Source organism: Neofelis nebulosa (assembly GCF_028018385.1).
Source record: "Neofelis nebulosa isolate mNeoNeb1 chromosome Y unlocalized genomic scaffold, mNeoNeb1.pri SUPER_Y_unloc_2, whole genome shotgun sequence".
NCBI classification, from domain to species: Eukaryota; Metazoa; Chordata; class Mammalia; order Carnivora; family Felidae; genus Neofelis; species Neofelis nebulosa.
In genome coordinates, this window is record NW_026691918.1 from 240907 (window position 1) to 266262 (window position 25356).

Genomic DNA, 25356 nt, shown 5'->3' on the forward strand with positions numbered 1-25356 from the left:
ATTACAGCTTTGAAGTCTGGGATTGTGATGCCTCCTGCTTTGGTTTTCTTTTTCAAGATTGCTTTGGCTCTTTGGGGTCTTTTCTGGTTCCATACAAATTTTAAGGTTATTTGTTCCAGCTCTGTGAAGAATGCTGGTGTCACTTTGATAGGGATCGCGTTGAATATGTAGATTGCTTTGGGTAGTATCGACATTTCAACAATATTTGTTCTTCCTATCCAGGAGCATGGAATCTTTTTCCATTTCTTTGTGTCTTCTTCAATTTCTTTCATGAGCTTTCTGTAGTTTTCAGTGTATAGACTTTTCACCTCTTTGGTTCGGTTTATTCCTAGGTATTTTATGGGTTTTTTGTGCAACTGTAAATGGGATCGATTCCTTGATTTCTCTTTCTGTTGCTTCATTGTTGGTGTATAGGCATGCAACCGATTTCCGTGCATTGATTTTATATCCTGCAACTTCGCCTAATCCATGAATCAGTTCTGGCAGTTTTCTGGTGGAATCTTTTGGCTTTTCCGTGTAGAGTGTCATGTCATCCGCAAAGGGTGAAAGTTTGACCTCCCCCTGGCCACTTTGGATGCCTTTTGTTTCTTTGTGTTGTCTAATTGCAGAGCCTAAGAAGAGTTCCAACACTATGTTGAATAACAGTGGCGAGAGTGGACATCCCTGTCTTTTTCCTGACCTTAGGGGGAAAGCTCTCAGTTTTTCCCCATTGAGGATGATATTAGCATTGGGTCGTTCATATATGGCTTTTATCATCTCGAGGTATGCTCCTTCTATCCCTACTCTCTTGAGGGTTTTTATCAAGAAAGGATGCCGTATTTTGTCAAATGTTTTCTCTGCCTCTCTTGAAAGGATCATATGGTTCTTGTCCTTTCTTTTCTTGATGTGATGAATCACGTTAATTGTTTTGCAGATATTGAACCAGCCCTGCGTGCCAGGTGTAAATACCACTTGGTCATGGAGGGTAATTTTTTCATGTATTGTTGGAGCCGGTTGGCTAATATCTGGGTGAGGATTTTTGCATACATGTTCATCAGGGAAATTGGTCCGTAGTTCTCCTTTTTAGTGGGGTCTCTGTCTGGTTTTGGAATCAAGGTAATGCTGGCTTCATAGAAAGACTTTGGAAGTTTTTCTTCCATTTCTGTTTTTTGGAACAGTTTCAAGAGAATAGGTGTTAACTCTCCCTTTAAATATTTGGGAGAATTCCCCTGGAAAGCCTTCTGGCCCGGGACTCTTGTTTTTTGGCAGACTTTTGATTACTAATTCGATTTCCTTACTGGCTATGGGTCTGTTCATATTTTCTATTTCTTCCTGTTTCAGTGTTGGTAGTGTAAATGTTTCTAGGAATTTGCCCAATTCTTCCAGATTACCCATTTTATTGGCATATAATTGCTCATAATATTCTCTTATTATTGTTTTTATATCTGCTGTGTTGGTTGTGATCTCTCCCCTTTCATTCTTGATTTTATTTATTTGGTCCTTTCCTTTTTCTTCTTGATCAAACTGACGAGTCATTTATCCATTTTGTTAATTCTTTCAAAGAACCAGCTTTTGGTTTCATTGATCTGTTCTACTGTTTTTTGGGTTTCGATAGCATTGATTGCTGCTCTGATCTTTATTATTTCCTGTCTTCTGATGCTTTTGGGTTTTATTTGCTGTTCTTTTTCCAGCTCCTTAAGGCGTAAGGTTAGGTTAGGTATCGGAGATCTTTCTTGCTTCTTTAGGAAGGCCTGGATTGCTGTATACTTTCCTCTTATGACCGCCTTTGCTGCGCCCGCCCCAGGGGTTTTGGGTTGTGGTGTTATCATTTTCATTGACTTCCATATACTTACATTAATTTCCTCTTTAACTGCTTGGTTAGCCCATTCATTCTTTAGTAGGTTGTTCTTCAGTCTCCAAGTATTTGTTACCTTTCCAATTGTTTTCTTGTGGTTGATTTCCAGTTTCATAGCGTTGTGGTCTGAACATATGCACGGTATGATCTCGATCTTTTTGTACTTCCTTAGGGCTGATTTGTGTCCCAGTATATGGTCTATCCTGGAGAACGTTCCACGTGCACTGGCGAAGAACGTATACTTTGCTGCTTTAGGATGAAATGTTCTGAATGTATATATATATATATTGTCCTTTCACCCACTTTGAATTTATTTTTGTGTATGGGGTAAGAAAGTTGGTCCAGGTTCATGCAGTCAAAAAGAATGAAATCTTGCCATTCGCAACTACATGGATGGAACTGGAGGGTATTATGCTAAGTGAAATTAGAGAAGGAAAAAAATCATGATTTCACTTCTATGAGGACTTTTAGAGACAAAACAAACACAAGGGAAGGGAAACAAAAATAGTATAAAAATAGGGAGGGGGACAAAAGAGAAGAGACTCATAACTATGGAGAACAAACTGAGGGTTGCTGGAGGGATTGTGGGAGGGGGGATGGACTAAATGGGTAAGGGGCACTAAGGCATCTACCCTTGAAATCATTGTTGCCCTATATGCTAACTAATTTGGATGTAAATTATAAAAAAAAAAAAAAAAGACATATGATGCCTGAATATGAGTAATTAACTAATCAATTAAAGCAGGATTCATTCATACGCTGCCTACAAGAGGACCACTTTGGCCTTAACGATACACATAGAATGAAAGTGAAGGAATAAAAAAAGACATTTTCAGCAAATGGCAACAACAGTAAGAAGAAAAGAAGTAGGGGAGGTATATTTATATTTTAAAAAATAGACTTTGCACTCTCAATGGTAAAAAAAAAAAAAAAAGACAAAGAAGCTCATTATATAATAATAAAGGGGTCACTCTATCAAGAAGTTAAAACAATTGTAAATATTTATTCACCCAATGGTACCCACCCAAATATATAAAACAAACCTAACAGAGATAAAGGGAGAAGTAAACAGCAATACAGTAATAGTTGGGGATTTTAATATCCCATTCTCAATAATGGATAGATCATCCAACAGATGGATGAACTCCATTCATGGAGTTTGAATAACACTATCAACCAAATGGACTTACTGACATATAGAGAAATTTAAGAAGACTGAAATCATGCCAAGCATCTGCTCTGACCACCATGGTGTGAAAATAGAAATCAGTAGTAAGAAGAAAATTACAAAATTCATACACACATGGAAATTAGAGAAAACTTTCCAGAAAACCAATGGATCAAGAAGAAGCTAAAGGGGAAGAAAAAAGTTTCTTGAAAGAAATGAGAATTGAAGCAACATACCAGAATTTATGGGATGCAGCAAAAGCAGTTTTGAGAAGAAAGTTTGTAATGATAAATGCTTACTTACCCTAAGAAGCAAGGAAGATCACAATAGCAACCAGACTCTAGGCCTCTGGGATCTAGAAAAGCCAAAAGTTAGCATATAAAGGAAAAGAATAAGTGTTAGAGCAGAAATAAGAAAATGGGGAGTAGAGAACCAATAGAAGAAATTAACCAAAGTAAGAGTTTGAAAATGGAAAAACCTTTAGGTAGGTTAACCAAGAAAAAGAGGAAAAGGACACAAAAACGAAATTACAAGTAAAAAAGAGCTATTACAAGATACCACTCAAACTCAAGGATCCTGTGAGGCAACTATGACCAAGTATAAGCCAATCTCCTGGAAAACCTAGAAGAAAGGGAGAAATGCTTAAAAACATACAGCGTACCAAGACTGGATCATAAAGAAATAAAAAATCTGAACACACCAATTATTAGTAAGGAGATCTGAGTCAGTAGGCAAAAATCTCCCAACAAAGAAAAGCCCATGAGCCGACAGCATCAAAAGGGAATTCTACCAAACAGTTAAGAATTAACACCAAGTCTGCTGAAATTCTTACAAGAAAATTAAAGAGGGGGAAACTCTTCCAAACTCATTTTGAGACTAGCATTACCCTGATATTAAGGCAGATGAGGATTCTACCAAAATGGGATGTGGAGGGGGCAGTGGGAGAAGAGGAAAAAGAAAGAAATGGAAGAGAAAATTACAGGCCCATGACCCTCCTTAACATAGATGCCAAAATCCTAAAAACAAAAACAAACCAAACAAAAACTAGCAAATCAAATCCAACAGCATATTAAAAGGATCATTTATCATGATGAAGTGTTTTTTTTCCCTGAGATGCAAGAATGGCTAAACATACACAAACCAATCAGTGGAATACATCACTTTAATGGGATAAAAAGAAGGAATTATACGGCTATTTCCACATGCAGAGAAAGCATTTGACAAAATTCAGCATCCATTCAAGATAAAAATTCTTAAGAAATTAGCACAGAAGGTACATAAACCTCCATATCACAAAGGCCATATTCGACAAGTCCACAGCTAACATCATAGTCAATGAGAAAAGTTGAAAGTTTTTCCTCTAAGATTAGGTTCAAGAGAAGGGTGCCCTCTCTTACCATACCTGTTCAAAATATTAATGGAAGTCCTAGCTAGAGCAATCGGGCAAGAAAAATAAAAGGTATCAGAATTAGAAGAAGTAAAATTGTTTCTATTTGAAGATGACATGATTTTTATATAGAAAATCCTAATGACTCAAACAAAAATTGTTAGGTTTAATAAACAAATTGAGTAAAGTTGCAGGATACAAAATTAGCATTCGAAAATCTGTAGATTTCTATACACTGACAGGGACTTTTCTGAAGGAAATAAAGAAGTTATTACCGTTTACAATAGTATCATAAACAACAAAATATTTAGGAATAAATTTAAGGAGTTAAATTTAAGATGTCTACATTGAAAAGTAGGAGACATTGATGAAAGAAATAGAAGACACAAAAAATTTTAGGAAAAGTACCCTGTATTCGTGGATTGGAAGAATTAGTATTTTTAAAATGTCCATAAGAACAAAAGTCATCATTAGAGTCAAGGAAATAATCCCTATAAAAATTTCAATGGAATTGACATGGAATTCTGAATTGAGAGTTCATTGATCTCCATTTTGTTAGGGTCCGTTATTAGAGCTGTATTAGTTTCCTTTGAGAGCTCTTTGTTTTTTGTCATAGCTCCAGCTGACACCCCAGTTTCCCTGAAGCACGCCACTGACTTTGTTCTGCAAATTTTTGGTTCCACCTGTCAGTTTCTCAGCTCAAGCGCCACTGGGCCACACAGCTTCCAGGAGTTGTCAGAAGCCCTGAAGTTCAGATGGGGTTACAAGCCACTTTCCACAGAAGGTGGGGTGGTGTCTCAGCATCTTTCCTGCACAGGGCCAGCCAGGTTTCCTGGCCAGCAAACCTCCTCATTTAAGGATGCAAGTCACACCGACCTCCAGGCTAGTGAGTTCCTGGATCATAGTGCACCTCCAACTTGATTCTGCAGATGAGTGAAACCACTGGTTGGGAATATGACATGGACACTGCAGGTATGAACTCAGTCTGTCAAGATCCCTGTGCTGGTTGTTGGGGGTTCCTTCCTATTATCTATCACAGTCAGATTTCTAGTGGCTGCACTCTGCAGTCTCCATGGTGTGATGTCATAGTGGCAGCTCCCACAGAATGACCCACAGTGCAGGCAGCGGGGAGAAGGATGGGGCTGGTTGCCCATCCTGGGTTCTTTCTCCTCACTGGAGGAACCATATGCTCACAAAGACCTCAATTTGTGGTGCTTCACTGGCCTAGTAGAGGGACAATGAGGTCATCAGGTAGCCATTCCTCTGACCCTTCTAGCACAGTCTGTCACGGTCTCTGGCTGCAGAGTGGTGCTTAAGCCTCGCCTGCATATTCTAGGATTCTCTCAGTGGTGTCTTGTCCATGTCTTGTTCTTGCGAAGGGGAACAAAACAGAATGACCTATGTTGCAGTCTTGAGATGTCACTCACTTCCTGTTTAATTTCTTGGGAAGCACCCAAATTTTTTTCCACAGCATTTGCACCATTTCACATTCCCCTAAGCAATTTATAGGAGTTCAAGTTCTCCACATTCTCGCCTTATTTTGCTTAGTGTTTATTAGTGTTATCATGGCCCTGGTGGGTTTGAAGTGGTATCTCCTGATCTTGACTTGCATTTTGCTAAAGATGACTCAGGTTGAGTTTCACTGCATATCCTTAACTAACTGTTACATAGGGGCTTGGGGGAAAGTTATGAATCCAAGTCCTTCTACTGAATTTGTCTTTTTATTGTTGAGTTGTAAGAGTTCTTTGTATCTTCTCAATAGTATACCTTTGTCAGATACATGATTTAGAAATATTTTCTCCTGTTTTATAGATTACCTTTCCACTTACTAGATAATGTTCTTTGACAAAAAAGTTTTCAAATTTGGTTGTTTCAGTACAGGGCCAGACTCATGGCATTTTCCACAAAGTTATTCTTGACTTTTATCTTTTAATTTGTGCCTAAGGTACTCAAATACTAGCTTTCTTCCAGCTTGTTCAGCTAGAAAACACTCACTCACTTGCTTATATAGGATTCAGTAAACTGTGCTTTTTCTTATCAACAACTAATTCATTAAAAGGACACACAAAAAAAGTTCTATATACAAGTGTGCCTTCATAAGATCTAAGATCTGAGATATTCATAATTCTTGCAGTTTTTTAAAGTCCTGCCAGAAGTTACACCTACTAGACATCATCCGGAATCACCTACGTTACTGTGTAGGATGGGGATGGTGGTGGGTGGTGCTTCCAGTGCTCTGGTGGAATAAATTTGTGTTACCAACATCAAAAGTATCTCCTCCATCCCATACTCATTTAATTGTACAATAATTAGCTGTGTTTTAAAACCTGAGAAGTCAGCTATTTACAATTATCTCCGAGCTTGAATGTTACCAGACTAGGGAAGTCACATTCAGTGTAAAGCATATACAGAGGCTGTTAAATTAATCATCACATATTTATTCAACTTTACAGCATAGACAAAATAAGACTCACATTAGTGAAAAATTTCTACAAAATGACTGTGAAAAGCAAAATATGACTTCATCAATTTTGTATTTTCGTGAAACATATTAGCTGTGAAAATAAAGCAGTTTACTTAGCACTGCGTCCTTTTTTGGGCTATGTTCAGTTACAGTTTGAAAGAGGTAGATATTTTTGTAACACCTGAGAAATGAGCTGTGATAACCAGGTACGATAAGACAGTTTATACATAATTTAAACGTATTGGTCGTATGGCCAGAAAACGTATTCGTACACATATGAAGATGAAATGGTCTGTGTGGAGCCATGTTTTTTTCTACACTGTGGATTCCAATGGTGCTACTGATTTTACAACTCCAGAAGGTTCCACAAAATGGTGCAACAAGTATATTTTAACTGATTGCAACATTTAAGCATTTCCTGGATCAGCTGCAGGGTATTTTAACAGGGTTGACAAAGGGTCAGACAGTAAATACATAAGAATTGTTCAACATGATAGCTATAGTATGAAAGCAGCCCTAGTCAAGATACAGATGGTCTGACAGCTCCTGTTCCAGAATACAGTAGGTAGTACACACTACAGAGCCATTTGGAAGGGAGTCCTTCCCATAAGGTTCTTTTTCCCTTGTTAACCACAGGAAAAGTTCTGAAAGGAAAGCAAATGCTTCCCAGATTCCAGAGGCTTTCCATGTCTTATGTCATTTCACACAATGATATCTAATATATACCTATTAGATCCAAAACAGCAGAGCAAATGCTCTGAACCACATTGCTTTCAGCCCAAGATTTGCCTTCCCCACAAAGTAAGTATCACAAAGAAATGTGGGGCCACAAAACTACCTTAATAAGATGTTAAGAACTTACATGCTGTACTGTTCTGGTGAAATATGATAACTAGAATTAATTTTAAGGTGAATTGTCATTCTGACACATAATCTTTATCACCCCCCCCACCCCCCGCAAAGTAGTGGGTCCAACAGTTCATTTAGTAGTTGATGGAGACACTTTAAAAAAACTGTTGAACGGTGAAGTGTGGACTTGCTACTTTTGGCAGACTAACTAAGGATGTCAAATTTCATGTAAATTTATTTTGCTTAACTCTCTGGTCCCTTGATTATCATGGTCAGTAGTGAAAGTTTGCAAATACTTCACACTGCAGGCTGTTTTACCTATCAGGTAATCTTCAATTTTCAACCAATTTAAGGTCATAGATGTGACAGAAACATATAAATAAAAGTAACTTTCAAACACTGAAATAACAAAGGAAAGTAACAAACAAAATTACAAAGCCCAGAAATTTTGCCATTGTAAATGCAGAGATCTAGATATTTTTTTTTCTTTAAACACATGTGTTCTAAGCTGAAACCAAAGCAGTAGAACCATTTTTAGTGACTTAAGCATTAAACCTGTTTGTCCAATGACTTGTGTGTACATGCTATTTTGTTTACAAGTGACAACCGCATAATCATATTCTGCCACAACCTTGAGAAAGTCAAGACAAGACTTAACAGTCATCTTGGTTTGCAAGTGATAAAAAATATTACCAAAAAATCGAACCTATGTCAAATATGCTACACTTGTCTCCTATCCCACACTTGAGCTTTATTTTCCACTTGGCATTTGAATGAGCTACTAGACAAAACTAATCATCTTTATATTTTCTCTTTTTTATATTAGTGGAATAGAGAGTTTAAATTAGTTTTAGGTTTCACATAGGGAAACCACCATTGAAACAACGCTCAATTTAATTATGATAATAACACAAGGGGCAGGGATAAGGCAAATGAACACAGTGAAAGGATGAGACATGTATTCCAATAAAAGGTTAGTAAGGCAGGTATGTAATACAGCTGTGGAAACTGTACACATTAAAGCAATGCAAAACAACTAAGCAGCCTCCTGTGCCACACAGTCCAATAGTTCTTTAAAAATACATATATAATAGAAAAAGAACATTTTCATCACAAAACTAATAGTAACGACTACAGAAAACTGATACACAAAATACCACTCAATACAGTGGTCACACTTCATCTGATTCAACCGAATCAGTGCCTGGAAGAGATCATGTAGAAAGGGTCTTTGGAGTTGTGTTTTGTTTCATTTGCTCCCTGAAGCTTAGCCTCCAGGTACACTCCTGGAGCTCTTCTAGAAGTCTTCAGCTCCTTCTGAGAAACAACACCAGTGCAGGACTGTGTCACAGGTGTGGCTAAATCTACATCCACTGCATTTACAGAGACCTGCTCTTTGAGGGCTTCCACCTTCTCACTGAGCTCATTTCTTTCCATTTGAAGAGCTCTACACAGCTTCTCTAACCGTTCCAGTTTTATTTGAAAGGCCTTGTACTCTTTATCATGCACAGCTTTCTGGGGAGTTGCGGGGGGGGGGGTGGAGAGGAGAGAATTCATGTAACCATTCTACATATAAATACAGAGTACATTATTGTCTACAAAAGAAAAAAAAAAGAAATCTGTGCCACACTGTCAACTACCTTTTACCATCTGCTGAAAATATAATTATTCTGGAACAATGCAAAAAATTAAATACTCTTTTGTCATGTTTCTTTAAAGTAACCAAAATGCACTTCTTGATTTTCACTTAATTTTATGTTGACTTAATAAAGAATAAATAAAATTAATTATTTTAATTTAAAATGCTAGAAATAAGAGTACAGTCTTCTTTCTTCAATTTTTCTTCCTTTCCACCATTTTGAAACCCTAATACTTTCTTTCATGAAATGTTATAACTAGTCCCATGAAGTTTATGAACCTGAGAAATTTAGTAATTGCAAATGGAATACACTTACTTCAGCTTTCTTTGCAGCAAACCTTACAAAAAGTAGTTTGCTGCCTTTCGGAGATGAGCAAGTCAAGGTAGAAAGCAACTGAGTTAAAAGTTTGTGCTCTCTCCATGGGAAATCTGAATAAAGGTGTCTTCCCTGCAAAACTGCGACTCTCAAGTTGTGCCTTCTGAACCAACAGGAGAACTTCCTGGACACATTTAGAAAGGCAAAACTTCAGGCCACACCTCTGATGTAATGAATCAAAAGCTCTGATGGGGAAGAGTATCCTGTTTAACAAACCTTAGTCTGTATAAGCTAAGTTTGCTATAGTGGACAGCAAAATCTACTTCAATTTATAGGTGTCCACAGCACAACTTAGAGCTAATTAATTGGGAAAGAAGTTTGATACCTCACCTAAGAGAACCTAACTTACCACAGGAAAGAGACCACGTAAGTAAACCTGTAGTTACTCAGCAAACCGGAAGTTCCAGCCTGCCCTAGTACTGAAATCAATGAGCATTCACTATGCATTCACGTAAAACCTTCTCACCTCCTCGGCCATTTGCAGAAGTACTTTATTATTATTTTCCCATTTGGTACGCCACATTATCATTTCTTTTTCCAGCTTTTTAATTTTCTTTGTCATCTGTGAATCAACACAATGGCAAAGTTAAATTCTAATTTGCATTCCTTGACCCACCCCTCAAATATTGTATAATGTTCCTCCCTTCCCTCATCAGTGCACTATCCTCAACTAGATGATAGCTGTGTATGTCTTGCTAAAAGCAGTTATGCCTGTCTATTGTGAGCAGAGCTAACAGAAGCCCTTATCGTGGTGGCAGCAGCGAGAATCAAAGTAGGAAAGAGTTTTCGTATTATGAGAAGAACAAATTTGATCTCCTCAATTTCAGAGGAAACAGCACATGGAAACTTGAAATACCACCACACTCTGAATGCTTTCACATCAGATTGTACTGCTAACTATTTCAGTTAGAGGGAGAGAACCACCTTCTTCCTAAATCCTATAGGAAAAAAAAGTCTATGTTCTTGAGTTATCTGTAGAGACAGTACATTAAACTAATTCATCTGATTTTTGCAAAAACATGTTCTCAGCTTCTAAGGAGATTAAGAATTTAAAATGCTATCAGTATCAGAAGTAGAGGCCAGATAATTTAGGTAAGTGATCAGGAAAGGTATTAAAATTATTAAATCCTTAGCTTTATTCATTGTCACAACTCACAAGACTATCCTATTTCAGCTTTTATTAAAGATAAAATGGGTGTAAAAACAAGTGTTCTTAATAAATGCGACAGGATCCCAATTTTCAGAAATTCAGAATTAGATTCAGTTATTATGCCCCTCAAGCACCCATCTTTCCAAAATTCCTTTATTGCTGGTCTGCACATCAAGCACTGTCCCAAGTAGATATACTGTGTCATGCACTGTGAAGGGAAACTAGGATAAGGCAGAGCCAATACCCTGTGCCACAGTTAATTCCCCACCAAAGTCCCAGAGTGGGACAAGGCTGTAGGAGGAGCTCATGGAAGATCGGACTTCACTGTTGACAACTGTGATCTCTACAGTCGCCAGCAGAGAGGAATGTGTTCCAGGGAGTCCCCATCTTAAGCTGCTCTGCCTTGTGATGCTCAAGTGGTACAGTACAGCTAACACCTTCTCTGTGAAGACAGAACAACTTCCCTTCCACTGGAGCACTCAGCTAAAAAGACTGGTAGGCACAACACACCTGCTGCTCACTGAATTGTACACACTACTGGGTGTAAAACTCCTTGATGGTGGTACCTGGAGTACTTAATTTAACATGGCTAAGCAGTGTCTGAAGTACAGAAGATACTTTTGTTATTCCCATTTTTAACAATGAAGGAACAGAAAAGTTAAACTTGTCCAAGGGCTACCATAAATGACTTCCCAGTATAATTAATCCAAGAAATCTGACTAATGAGCATGTGCTCTCAACCACTGTGTAAATTCTAATAACAATCCAGCATTGTTATTTGTCTACTGACCATGCTTTCTTTTTAAATCCCACTTTTAAAAAGGGAAATTCCATCCTAATAGCTTGCCCCACAGAGGTTATACAACGCAATAACTGAACTCAGCCTCACATGGTTCCTTATTATCTGGGTTAGAAGCAGGTAACAGTACTCTAAAATTGACACTTAGCCCATATTCTGAGCTGAAATAATGCCAAACATTTTCTACACTGAATTTTGACAGTATTTTAAAATTATATAAGGATGTGTGTCCCCGTATATTGCATGTATAAAGATGAATATTAGAAGTGTAAAAATACATTCAGCATAACTAGATCCTCAGAACTAATCTATTCCAACCAAAAATATATCATCACTTCCCTTGGCCTCCATTTTTAAAATATAATTTACATAATGCTTGTGAAAGAACTGGTCAGGGATCATCAGAGGTGATCTTTTAAAAGAAAATCTATTTCTAACAACACGTTATCTTTAATAAAAGAATTATCGTCAATGATAATAGAATTTTGAGAGTATCAATATCCTGAGCAACTTGGGGTAAGTTCAGGGCAAAATGCCTGCATTTTCACCATGCCAGGTGAAGATCAGGAAACAAAAATATTACATTCATTCAATATAAACTCATCCAAGTCATTATTATGCTTAAAATTAAGACATACAAACTTCATGCTAATACTCTACTAAACTCATGTAAATACCTTTTCCATTTCCTGCCTGAAGGTTGTGAAGAGTTCATTGCTTTTTGCCATGGTAGTCTGGAATTCTTCAAACTTATCCATATAAAGAGAAAGCTACAAGAAAAAAGAAAAGAGAAAAGAACAGGAAAAAAAACAAAAGAAAAAAGAAAAAAAAGAGGGAGGGAGGAAGAGAGGGAGGGAAAGAGGGAGAGAGAAAGATAAGGAGGGAAGGAGGGAGGAAGGAAGGGAGAGAGAGGAAGGCAAGAAGGAAGGGAGGGAGAAAGGGAGGGAGGGAGGAAGGAAGGAAGGGAAAGAGAGGAAGGAAGGAAGAAAAGGAGGGAGGGAGGGAAGGAAGGAAGGAAGAAAGGAGAGAGAGAGAGAGAGAGAGCAAGAGAGAAAGAAATAGAGAAGGTATCAAACATTCTGAGTTCCAGATCAGTCATTTAGAATCCCAAAGACTTGCAAAGGAATGTAATGTGGCTAAACATTAGTCACTTATTACATGTGCTACAAAGAAGAAGAACTGCATCAGCAAACCTTTGGGCACACGTAATACGTGGCTTAAATTCTTGCTAACCCACTGAAGTGCTCTGAAACTTATGAAAATCTTGTTTTAATCTAACTGCAAATGTTTAAAACACTCAAATGTTAAGGATCTGTACTCCATGAACTGTAATAAAAACTAAACATTTCATATAACTATAAATTTCATATAAATGTAGCATTTTATGCACCATCCCTTGTCCTCACATTGGAAAAACTATTCTTGGAAAAAGATCACTAGCTTGCATCGTTCTTAGCTTGATACCAAGGCTAAATATTTCCTTAATATAGGCAGGAAAAGAAAACAAGTTGAAAATGGTTTGGATGGAGGACAAAGAATTTAGTGGGAGTACAGTTGAGAAAAAGGAAAGCTAAATTCATGTAGAGACACCAATTTTTCTTTTAATTCCCACCTTCAAGGAACTTTTTAAAAATTATTATTTTTCATTTTATCTAGGAAGATAATGCTAACTGAGCAGCACAAAGAGAACACAGAATGCTGAGTCACATTTTTATTCCCCACAGAAGGGAGTTGGAGGAAGGGAAGGAGGAGCTCTCCTAGCAGTGGGCAGAACAGAAACGTTTACATGGGTGAATGTTGAGTTAGGCTTGAGGTTGGGCTGAATGCACATCGGGGTGGGGGGAAGCCCTTTGGAGACCATCTCTAAATATAAATGTATTTATACATTTATAAACATATATATATGTATATATACATATATATATACACATATACATATATTTTAAATTACATAGATCTTGTCCATAGGTTATATGCTACATATTATATGTAACAGTAATACAACACATACCTACACTATGCTCAGGATGAGGAAAGAGCATGCCTCTTTGCTCTGTATTTCTGTGCAATACAGTGTTTTGCCCAAGAAAAGCAAAAAAGAATGAAAGACAATCAGATGCCAAGAAATAGCACAAATTACCTTTCCATTTGCACCAGTACTATCTGAGGACTATTAAACAGAACCACATGAAAAGAATGGGAAAGGGATAGGAAAGAGTATGATGGAACCTGTCTACCCAGTAATCTTGTGGCGTGGGCCATATGGGGAAAAGCACGTTAAGGCTAAAGGATAGACAAAGTAAATATAGGATGACCAAATCATGCCCACAGAAACAGGAAGGCAAGGGCCTGGCTGAATACAAACTCAGGAGGAAGTTCAAGAGGCCTCCATTATGAGCAGTGTGTGGAAGAGTACATACTGGCAGGGCCAATGACTTAGAGGTGGAGCAATGGTGCTGCTTAGGGAGACAAAGGGAACAGTCTGGGCACTTGAGAGGCATTAGAAGTTAGTGGCAGTCTAGGCATGGTCCAGGCAGACTGTCCCATCTGAGTGCTCAACGCTGGCCCACAGTAGGTGGCTAGTAAGCGACAACTACCATCACACCTGGCCTTACATGGCACATGCCTGGATTACAGAACAATATGTCAATACACACCAATTAGAATCTATCCTCAATAAATAGTGGAAACTGACATGGTAACAGCATAGAATGAGACCAAGGACAGCCACATTTACGGACTTTGAAAAGGGAGATGTGGTAGCAAAGGAAGAAACTAATGATCAGGCAACATGGCCCAGGGTTTCAGAGATCACAGACAAAAGAAGCTGCAATGAGAACAGTCCAACAGATTCCAAGATGCCTGGGAGCTTGGTAAGGCAGCCTTACCAAGCTGGCAACTTGCACTCGAGAAATAGTCAATGACCCCCCACAATTAACGAACATCTTCCAAAGCTGTTTATAGACTTTGTACACCTTCTCCACGTCAATTCTTTTCTCCAGTTACATGCACCTCTGAGTGTCCTTACAGGGCTAATAAGTAACAGGTTTAAAGTTTCTAGAAGCAAGCCCACTTGGTCATAACTTACGTTGGAAAGCTCAAAAGCCTTCTCATATTTGACTTTTCTCCAATTTTCACTGTAAGTTAGGCTAGTTTTATCACTAATAACCCACTAAAAACTGTTCCCAAAGACATAAAGAGGACTCTGAAGGGTTGGTTGCTCATGAAGACGTGTGCCAGTCTTAATATATTAGTGAATTTTAGGACTAATTAAGAGAATCATTATGTTAAACATTCCATAATAAAGTTTTCAACAGGTGACATGTTTTTCAATAGAATGTAACCCTGGTTAACTAAAAGAATAAATTATATGGATAAATACCTAATTGCTCCTGTCTATAAAAATACAGGTAGATATTAGTAAACTTTCAGAGAGGGAGGCACAATATTTCCTCTGTCTTTTCTTGAAGTGAGATGCAGTAGTATCTGCTTCCTTTACTCCACACAAAGCAACCATGTAGGAGACTGAAATAGGACAACATAAGGCTGAACTCAAAAACAAAGAATCTCAATTTTCACTGAAAAAACACACATGCAAAGGGTTAGTATCCAAAATCTATAAAGAACTTACAAAACTCAACACCCAAAAAACAAATAATCCAGTAAAGAAATGGGCAGAAGACATGACTATTGTTGGACACTTTTCCAAAAAAGATATCCAGATGGCTAACAGACACATGAAAAGATGCTCAACATGACTCCTCATCAGGGAAATACAAATCAAAACCACACTGAGATACCACCTCACACCAGTCAGAATAGCTACAATGAACAAATCAGGAGACTACAGATGCTGGCGACGATGTGGAGAAAAGGAAACCCTCTTGCGCTGTTGGTGGGAATGCAAACTGCTGCAGCCACTCTGGAAAAGTGTGGAGGTTCCTCAAAAAATTAAGGATAGAACTGTCCTCTGACCCAGCAATAGCACTGCTAGGAATTGCCCCAAATGATACAGGAGGGCTGAGGCATAGGGGCACTTGTACCCCCAATGTTTATAGCAGCACTTTCAACAATAGCCAAATCATGGAAAGAGCACAAATGTCCATCAACTGATGCATGGATAAAGAAATTGTAGTTTATATATACATCTGAATACTACTTGGTACTAAGAATGAAATCCTGCCATTTGCAGCAACCTGGGTGGAACTGAAGGGTTTTATGCTAAGTGAAATAAATCAGTCAGAGAAAGACAGATATCGTATGTTTTCACTCATGTGGAACTTGAGGAACTTAACAGAAGACCATGGGGGAAAGGTATGGAAAAAAAAGAGTTACAAACAGAGAGGCAGGGAGGCACATCATAAGAAACTCTGAAATACAGAGAACAAACAGAGTTGATGGAGCAGGGGAGAGGGGAAAATGGGTGATGGGCATTGAGGAGGGTGCTTGTTGGGATGAGCACTAGGTGTGTATTTAAGCAATGAATGATGAATCACAGGAATCTACTTCCAAAACCAAGAACACACTGTCTATACTGTATGTTAGCCAACCTGACAATAAATTATATTAAAAATAAACAAAGAAACAAACACTACACACACATCTGTAAGCAGATGAAGATTTTTAAAACTACACATACAACGAAATATGTATTTTCTCCCTGTTTTACTTTCCTCATGGAACAAACTTTAAAAGACACAGGAGAAAATATCTAGAATAGTAGAAAGGAGACACTGAATACAGGCTCACTAGCCCTCCAGATTTGCTAGGGACTAAGGGGTTTTGGAGGACACAGGACTCACGGTGCTGATTTGAGAGAAGTCCTAGTCAATTCATGATGAGTTAGTTACCATAAGAGGAACATTCTAAGAGGTCAAAAGACCTAGTTTTCAGTTCTAGCTGGCATTCACTGGGAACAAGAAGATTCACAAATTCTACTATCCCCTGTTGTAAAGTTACCTGCTCTTTTAATTGTGCTTCCTCCCGTTTCATTTCTTCATATCTGTGCCTCGATTCTGTTGCTTCTTTTAATAACTAGAAAACAGAAACATTCTGGGAAAATACTAATAGTAATTACACATGACTAAAATGTCAAATGACCAGATACTTATTTAGGCTTAGTGTTTCCTCTATTTTAGCAAGAATCACAGGTCAAACATCCTATTATACCAAATTGTCAAGTACTTCCATCTTTGATCTACAGCACTTGTTAACACTTAGGACTGTGGGAAAAATCTTTAAACTGCTTAAGGAAAAAAAGTACCCTGGAGGCATACTCAGGTTTATAAAACTCACGGTCAAATAGTAGGAGAAATCAGGCATGTACCCTCAGACACACAAAACAGGGATGAAAATCTTGATATTATCAAGGTGGTAATGTTGCTACGCCATGAGAGGCAAGATGAGCCAGTTTAGAAAGCATATAGAGAGAGCAAAGCAGTGAAACAGATTAGGCTTCTGATTACTTTTTTTCAAATGGGGAAGAGGAGGGTCTGGTTTTCACACCTGTGCTTTCAAGAAAATTATATAGTGAAGTTGTACGGTAGGCAGTTGTGAAATTGTTTTTGAATTTCTGACATAAAAATGTCATACATGGGGCAAATAAGTCTCAAAGGTTTTCAAACCAACAAGAAAATATATACATGTAATACATGTATGTATGTGCATGTTTATGTATATGTATCTATGTATGCACATACGCATGCACACACTTTTTACTCCATGTTGGAAATGAAACCGTTCCTTCAATTATACATCAAATGTCACTGCTGGGTTGCACTAAAGATGTCTATACTTTGCAAAATCCATCTCTCTAAATCCTAGACTCACACTTATTAGTATGCATTGTATATTTCCTCACCATTCAGTTCCTGAGTGTTTCATACCATGATTACCTCAGCATCTAGATCACTAAAATAAAATGTAAAATGCTGAATGGAATAGTCCATAAATATATGCTTATTTAACTTAAGCATATAGAGTTTGATTTGCATGTCTTAATCATGAGATTCCACTATGTTCACCCATTACTGACAGGAAAAATAACATGAGTACTTACCCATGCTGCACGATTAAGGAAATAGAAAATTCTGCAAAGTTTACTGGGAAATTATACCAGATGAGTGAAATACAGTGTGCCTATTTTCAAGTTATTTATTTAAGAGAAAATGTACCAGGCTCTAGGAGACCCAGGTTCGGTGAACTTGGTATGAAATTTAATTGCCTGTAGCCATGGAGGCCTAATTTGCCAGTATCTGCCACATTCCTGAATCTGGTGATCATTACCTAAAAATCCAGATAATATTGTACACAGGATAAAATCACCATGTTCATATCTTTCCACTAACTTGGTCTAATATTCCAAGTCTATGTTTTATAAGAAAGTTTTACCAGGAAAGTTGAATGCATTCTAACATCTTGATATTAAAAAAACAAATTTCATCCCCATTTCTATGTAAATATTGAATGAATTTAAGGGTTTTCAATCATTTTGTCTACAATTATGGCAATAATGTTTTTAGGACACAGAACTTACAAATTCTCTTTCTCTTTGGTGTTTTTCATCAGCTTCCTCTATGAGCTCTGTTGTTTGCTGAAGCTTGGCATCCACAAGCTGTTGCTGCAGTTCCTTATGTTTGAACACTTTATTAATATGCTATAGAAAATATAAAATTTCTTCTATCACTTAGTGAAAAAGGGTATACATAGGTTAGGAGATACAACACAAGTTACAATAACTTAATTCCCTGTTATTCCTGCTCATACCACCATAACTAATTACATTGGAGCTTTCTGTGCTCATACACACAAAAGCATCTACTCACATCATCTTGCAAACCACTCTGCACTTGCAGACATGATTCCCTCTGGCCCCTAACCTGAGTCCATCCAACCCAATCAACAGCTTTGTGTTGCCTGTTTCTGCTCTACATTGAAAATTAGGCTTAAACTATTAAGAAAAAAAAAAGATGGGTAAAGAGATCAAACTTGAAACCATTCATCACACACACAATTCCTGGGTATTATTTTCTTGTGATTAAATTTTCCTAAATTTCTCGGTATAGACAGTAGTATAATATAATGGTATGAATGGCCAGGGGTCAAATCTAGGCTTAGTGGATGGCCCTGGACAAATTCTGCCCTTTGACGAATCTCAGTTTCCTTATCCTTAAACATGGACAACCACACATGTACCTCCTAAAGTGTTTGTAAAAATCAATAAAGTGGTTAATATATTTAACATGCTTGGTGTCTAGAACATACTAGACCCTTGGTAAGAAAAGAGGTTACTGTCCAATCCAAACTAAATTGTTAAGTAGTATTTCTGTAAAATAAAGTCATCAGAACATCCTTCTCTGATGGAAAAACATTAAAACTTTTTAGTTTCCATATTCCATGTGATAGGAAGAAATGGTAGTTAATAATATATAATCTAATTAAGTTTTGAGGAGTGGTTACATTTTTGTCTTTGACTGCATATTAGATCATTAAATTATATGCTCAACACCACCACACCACCCCTCCCCCCACAGGAAACACTTCTGTAATACCTAACACAAACAAGGCTCACAGGTAATGTAACTTGAATATACAGTTTGAAAATTTGTCACTTTAATAATGAAGTCGGGTGTCATTTGTTGCAACAACAAAATGAAAACAAAATAAGAAAATGAGGGCTTTATGAAACAAATTTAGTGAAAAGTAAATCCACTCTATATGCCTCACAAAATTTACTTCAATAAATGCCCTGCAAGGAGGAAATACAGAGACAGAAACCTATATGTGAAAAAAAAGACTTGAGACGTAACATCCAATGAAATGTATAAACCTTTTTGATCTGATTCAAAGAATTTTCAAAAGGGGGTTGGGGAATAGAAAAATGTGAGCAATGATGAAGTGGTTGGGAAAGTAATTACTGATAAATATTTTGGTATGAAATGGTACTGTGATTCTGCTTCAAAAGAGTCTTGTCTTTTCAAGATATGCATTCAAATAATGCTGGCTGAAATAATATGACATCTTGGATTTGCTTGAAACACAGATTTGCTGTTAAAAGATAAGGAGAATGGTTAGAAAAATGCTCAAAATCTTTAAACTGTTTTCAAAGGATATAAGTAAAACTGTAAGTTAAAACAACCTAAACTTTGAATTGAAACTGGATAAATTACATAGCCATTGTTGTTCGCTTCGTTTGGGGGCTTTTTCTGGTAGTAAAATATACCATTTAAAAATTTATCATTTTAACCATTTTTGTCACCAATCTTTTCTAATTAGCAGTTTAAATATACTTATGTAAGGAGTTCAACACACATAATTGAACATTTTACTACCCTTAAAATATAACAAAGGCAGAGGAATGTGCCCTTTAGAAAACCCAAAGCTCTTAGCCTATACACTTGAGCTCAGAAAGTAAGGAAAACTAATGAGCATGCTATCACCAATTTCCGTTTAAGGTAGACACCACAGAACTTCCAGACTAGCTTGTAAAATAACTGCAGTGATCGGGTTCTGCAGGCATAAATGATTCACTGTACACTCACCTTAACTTCACTGTGTCTGCGGCAACCAAGAAGAAGGCTGGGTGTTTAGTTAAAAGAAGTTTCTCTCCCCGCCAAAAGTTAATAGTATGTAAAATGCAATGGTACTATAGATTGTATTATTATAGATTTATGATAGATTATCATGGAAGTCAGAGATACTGGATATTTGGGCACCAAATATTTATTTACTCTTTGACTGGATATGGAAAAAAACAGTCTGTTTACTAAAATTGCTATCTTCCAGTATCACATGAAAACAAGTACCACTCGATATACCTCACATATCCAAATCCACAGATCCCTGGGTCAATCAGTGATGATCCCAATCAGTCTTTTAGTTTACACTGTGTCTAACATTTTCCTAATAAATTCCTGACTGTTTGCTACTATGCATACATAAAAGCTCTAAAATATTGTCCTGTGACAATAGTCTTCAGTAATGGTGAAAAGGTTTTCATAGTAACAAGATCCTGTGTCACTGAACAAAACACTTTTACCTCCTCTCTCAGTGCATACTGCTCAATGAGCTTCTTCAGCTTCTCTCCTAGTTCAGTGTTTTCTTGGCGGAGTTTGGCATTGTGTATGTCATGTTGTTCCAGCTGTGCTTGAATTTCACTTAAAGTAAACTGGAAACGTGCAGTTGCTTCTCTACGATGTTCTTCCTCTTCTTGTGCCTGCTGCATATTTTCTTCCTTATTATCCAAAATAACTTATGTTACTGGTATAGAATAAACTTCTACACTGAGTGCTTTAAAATTGTTGCTACTATGTGGGTTCCTGTAAAGATGCCCCAATTGTTGCTTCTCACTAACAATCCCTTCTCTTGATCTATGACCAAACATCTCTGATTTAAAAGTATATTTCCTTAGTAGATTAATCAGGGAGAAACAAACTGACCTGCTACAAAGTTAAGTGTTCTTTGACTTTGCAGACCTTACTACCCAAAATACAAGTATGGTACTTCTCCATACAGTAGATGCTGCCTCATTATTTTTCCAACTGTTCTCCTCATTGGTTTGGTACGGCATCATCCTAGATGAGTATGAAGAGGGATGGCCCATATAGCAGCTTCCTTTCTGAGTCAACCTTCCATTTCCTGGAGGTCAAGGGACAAATGTAATCTTTATTTTAAAAGCTTACTTTTGGGACTCCTGCATGACTCAGTCAGTTAAGCATCCAACTTCTGCTCCGTTCATGATCTCACAGTCTGTGAGCTCAGGCTCCGCGTCAGGCTCTGTGCTGACAGCTCAGAGTCTGAGCCTGTTTTGGATTCTCTGTGTCCCTCTCCCTCTGCTCCCTCACAAGTTTGCACTCTCTGTCTCTCTTGACAATAAATAAAACACTAAAAAAATTTTTTTAATAAAAAAAAAAATTTGAAAAAAGCTTACTTTCAATTCTTCCCAGGAAACAAGCATCAAAAGACATTTACCCAAACAACTATCAGCCTGGTCAAAATGTTAAACTGAAATAAGTAGGGGGAAATCCACTTTTATTAAATCTAAATTTGGGGGTGGGGGGAGCCAAGATGGTGGAACACCATGGAAGCTTTTTGTGTGTCTTGCGTCCATGAAATACAGCCAGACCAACACTAAACCATCCTACACACCTAGAAAACTGATTGGAGGATTAACACAACAATCCACACAACCTGAACCACAGAATTCAGCAGGTATGCAGCGCGGAGAAGTGAACTTGGTAAGCGAGAAGTCGCGAAAGGAATTCACCCCAAAAGAAAGAGCATGAAGAGATGACAGCCAGGGATTTAACCAACACAGATACACCCAAGGTGTCTGAACCAGAATTTAGAATCACAATAATAAGAATACTAGTTGGAGTCAAAAATAGATTAGAATCCCTTTCTGCAGAGATAAAAGAAGTAAAAAATAGCCAGAATGAAATTAAAAATGCTGTAACTGAGCTGCAATCACAGATGGATGCAGCGGTGGCAAGGATGGACGAGGCAGAACAGAGAATCAGCAATATAGAGGACAAACTTATGGAGGATAATGAAGCAGAGAAAAAGAGGGAGATTAAGGCAAAAGAGCACGAGTTAAGAATTAGAGAAATCAGTGACTCATTAAAAAGGAACAACATCAGAATCATAGGGGTCCCAGAAGAGGAAGAAAGAAAAACGGGTAGAAGGGTTATGTGAGCAAATCATAGAAGAAAACTTTCCTAACCTGTGGAAAGACACAGACATCAAAATCCAGGAAGAACAAAGGACCCCCATTAGATTCAACAAAAACTGACCCTCAACGAGGCGTATCATAGTCAAATTCACAAAGCACTCAGGCAAGGAGAGAATCTTGAAAGCAGCAAGGGAAAAAAGTCCCTTACCTACAAGGGAAGACACATCAGATTTGCAGCAGACCTGTCCACAGAAACATGGCAGGCCAGAAAGGAGTGGCAGGATACATTCAGTGTGCTGAATCAGAAAAATATGCAGCCAAAAATTCTTTATCCAGCAAGGCTGTCATTCAAAATTGAAGGAGAGAGAAAAGTTTCCCAGACCAACATAAATTAAAGCAGTTTGTGACCACAAACCAGCCCTGCAAGAAATTTTAAGGGAGACTCGCTGAGGGGAGAAAAGATGGGAAAAAAACCCCAAAGATATATATCTATATGTATATATATATACATGTGTATGTGTATATATGTATGTGTGTGTGTATGTGTGTGTGTGTTTATATATATATAAACAAATTTATATCAATAAAGAAATACCAAAAGCAACCAAAGATTAGAAAGGTCCAGAGAACACCACCAGAAACTCCAACTCTACAAGGATCATAATAGCAATAAATTCACATCTTTCAGTATTCACTCTGAACTCTGCTCCAATGGACTCAATGCTCCAATCAAAAGACACAGGGTAAGAGAATGGATAAGAAAAACAAGATCCATCTATATGCTGTTTACAAGAGACCCACTTGAGACCTAAAGTCACCTTCATATTGAATATAAAGGGGTGGAGAACCATCTGTCATGCAAAAGACAACAAAAGAAAGCCAGAGTAGCCATACTTCTATCAGACAATCTAGACTTTAAAATAAAGACTGTATCAAGAGATGCAGAAGGGCATTATATCATAATCAAGGGGTCTATAGGCCAAGAAGACCTAACAATTGTAAACATTTATGTGCCAAATGTGGCAGCGCCCTAATATTTACATCAATTAATCACAAACATGAAAAACTCATTGACATTTATACCATAATAGTAGGAGACTTAAACACACCACTCACAGCAACAGACAGATCATCTAATCAAAAAATCAACAAGGAAACAATGGCTTTGAATGACACACTGGACCAGATAGACTTCACAGATACATTCAGAACATTTCATCCTAAAGCAGCAAAGTATACGTTCTTCGCCAGTGCACGTGGAACGTTCTCCAGGATAGACCATACACTGGGACACAAATCAGCCCTAAGGAAGTACAAAAAGATCAAGATCATACCGTGCATATGTTCAGACCACAACGCTATGAAACTGGAAATCAACCACAAGAAAACAATTGGAAAGGTAACAAATACTTGGAGACTGAAGAACAACCTACTAAAGAATGAATGGGCTAACCAAGCAGTTAAAGAGGAAATTAATGTAAGTATATGGAAGTCAATGAAAATGATAACACCACAACCCAAAACCCCTGGGGCGGGCGCAGCAAAGGCGGTCATAAGAGGAAAGTATACAGCAATCCAGGCCTTCCTAAAGAAGCAAGAAAGATCTCCGATACCTAACCTAACCTTACGCCTTAAGGAGCTGGAAAAAGAACAGCAAATAAAACCCAAAAGCATCAGAAGACAGGAAATAATAAAGATCAGAGCAGCAATCAATGCTATCGAAACCCAAAAAACAGTAGAACAGATCAATGAAACCAAAAGCTGGTTCTTTGAAAGAATTAACAAAATGGATAAATGACTCGTCAGTTTGATCAAGAAGAAAAAGGAAAGGACCAAATAAATAAAATCAAGAATGAAAGGGGAGAGATCACAACCAACACAGCAGATATAAAAACAATAATAAGAGAATATTATGAGCAATTATATGCCAATAAAATGGGTAATCTGGAAGAATTGGGCAAATTCCTAGAAACATTTACACTACCAACACTGAAACAGGAAGAAATAGAAAATATGAACAGACCCATAGCCAGTAAGGAAATCGAATTAGTAATCAAAAGTCTGCCAAAAAACAAGAGTCCCGGGCCAGAAGGCTTTCCAGGGGAATTCTCCCAAATATTTAAAGGGAGAGTTAACACCTATTCTCTTGAAACTGTTCCAAAAAACAGAAATGGAAGAAAAACTTCCAAAGTCTTTCTATGAAGCCAGCATTACCTTGATTCCAAAACCAGACAGAGACCCCACTAAAAAGGAGAACTACGGACCAATTTCCCTGATGAACATGTATGCAAAAATCCTCACCCAGATATTAGCCAACCGGCTCCAACAATACATGAAAAAATTACCCTCCATGACCAAGTGGTATTTACACCTGGCACGCAGGGCTGGTTCAATATCTGCAAAACAATTAACGTGATTCATCACGTCAAGAAAAGAAAGGACAAGAACCATATGATCCTTTCAAGAGAGGCAGAGAAAACATTTGACAAAATACGGCATCCTTTCTTGATAAAAACCCTCAAGAGAGTAGGGATAGAAGGAGCATACCTCGAGATGATAAAAGCCATATATGAACGACCCAATGCTAATATCATCCTCAATGGGGAAAAACTGAGAGCTTTCCCCCTAAGGTCAGGAAAAAGACAGGGATGTCCACTCTCGCCACTGTTATTCAACATAGTGTTGGAACTCTTCTTAGGCTCTGCAATTAGACAACACAAAGAAACAAAAGGCATCCAAAGTGGCCAGGGGGAGGTCAAACTTTCACCCTTTGCGGATGACATGACACTCTACACGGAAAAGCCAAAAGATTCCACCAGAAAACTGCCAGAACTGATTCATGGATTAGGCGAAGTTGCAGGATATAAAATCAATGCACGGAAATCGGTTGCATGCCTATACACCAACAATGAAGCAACAGAAAGAGAAATCAAGGAATCGATCCCATTTACAGTTGCACAAAAAACCCATAAAATACCTAGGAATAAACCGAACCAAAGAGGTGAAAAGTCTATACACTGA

The 25356-nt window shown here is 37.7% G+C and overlaps 2 protein-coding genes across 13 annotated transcripts in view; one reads left to right on the top strand and one right to left on the bottom strand.

The window, feature by feature from the left end:
- LOC131503590 (gamma-taxilin-like) overlaps positions 1-5325 on the top strand; it is a 49756-nt gene extending 44431 nt beyond the window's left edge. For 3 of the 4 annotated variants that reach the window (XM_058715052.1, XM_058715053.1, XM_058715054.1), the window contains exon 5: positions 5080-5325. In XM_058715052.1, coding sequence (XP_058571035.1) covers positions 5080-5310 — 231 coding nt within the window. In that variant the 3' untranslated portion in view covers positions 5311-5325. Of the gene's footprint in view, positions 1-5005 lie in introns of all 4 variants that reach the window. The other variant, XM_058715055.1, reaches the window with a different exon arrangement.
- Positions 5326-6806: 1481 nt separating this feature from the next.
- LOC131503588 (gamma-taxilin-like) overlaps positions 6807-25356 on the bottom strand; it is a 63463-nt gene continuing 44913 nt past the window's right edge. For 6 of the 9 annotated variants that reach the window (XM_058715050.1, XM_058715051.1, XM_058715043.1 and 3 more), the window contains 6 exons: positions 20704-20898; positions 18202-18321; positions 16626-16700; positions 12344-12436; positions 10184-10279; positions 6807-9217 (listed from right to left, as the gene is read on the bottom strand). In XM_058715050.1, coding sequence (XP_058571033.1) covers positions 8900-9217; positions 10184-10279; positions 12344-12436; positions 16626-16700; positions 18202-18321; positions 20704-20898 — 897 coding nt within the window. In that variant the 3' untranslated portion in view covers positions 6807-8899. The remainder of the gene's footprint in view (positions 9218-10183; positions 10280-12343; positions 12437-16625; positions 16701-18201; positions 18322-20703; positions 20899-25356) is intronic. The other 3 variants (XM_058715046.1, XM_058715049.1, XM_058715048.1) reach the window with 3 other exon arrangements.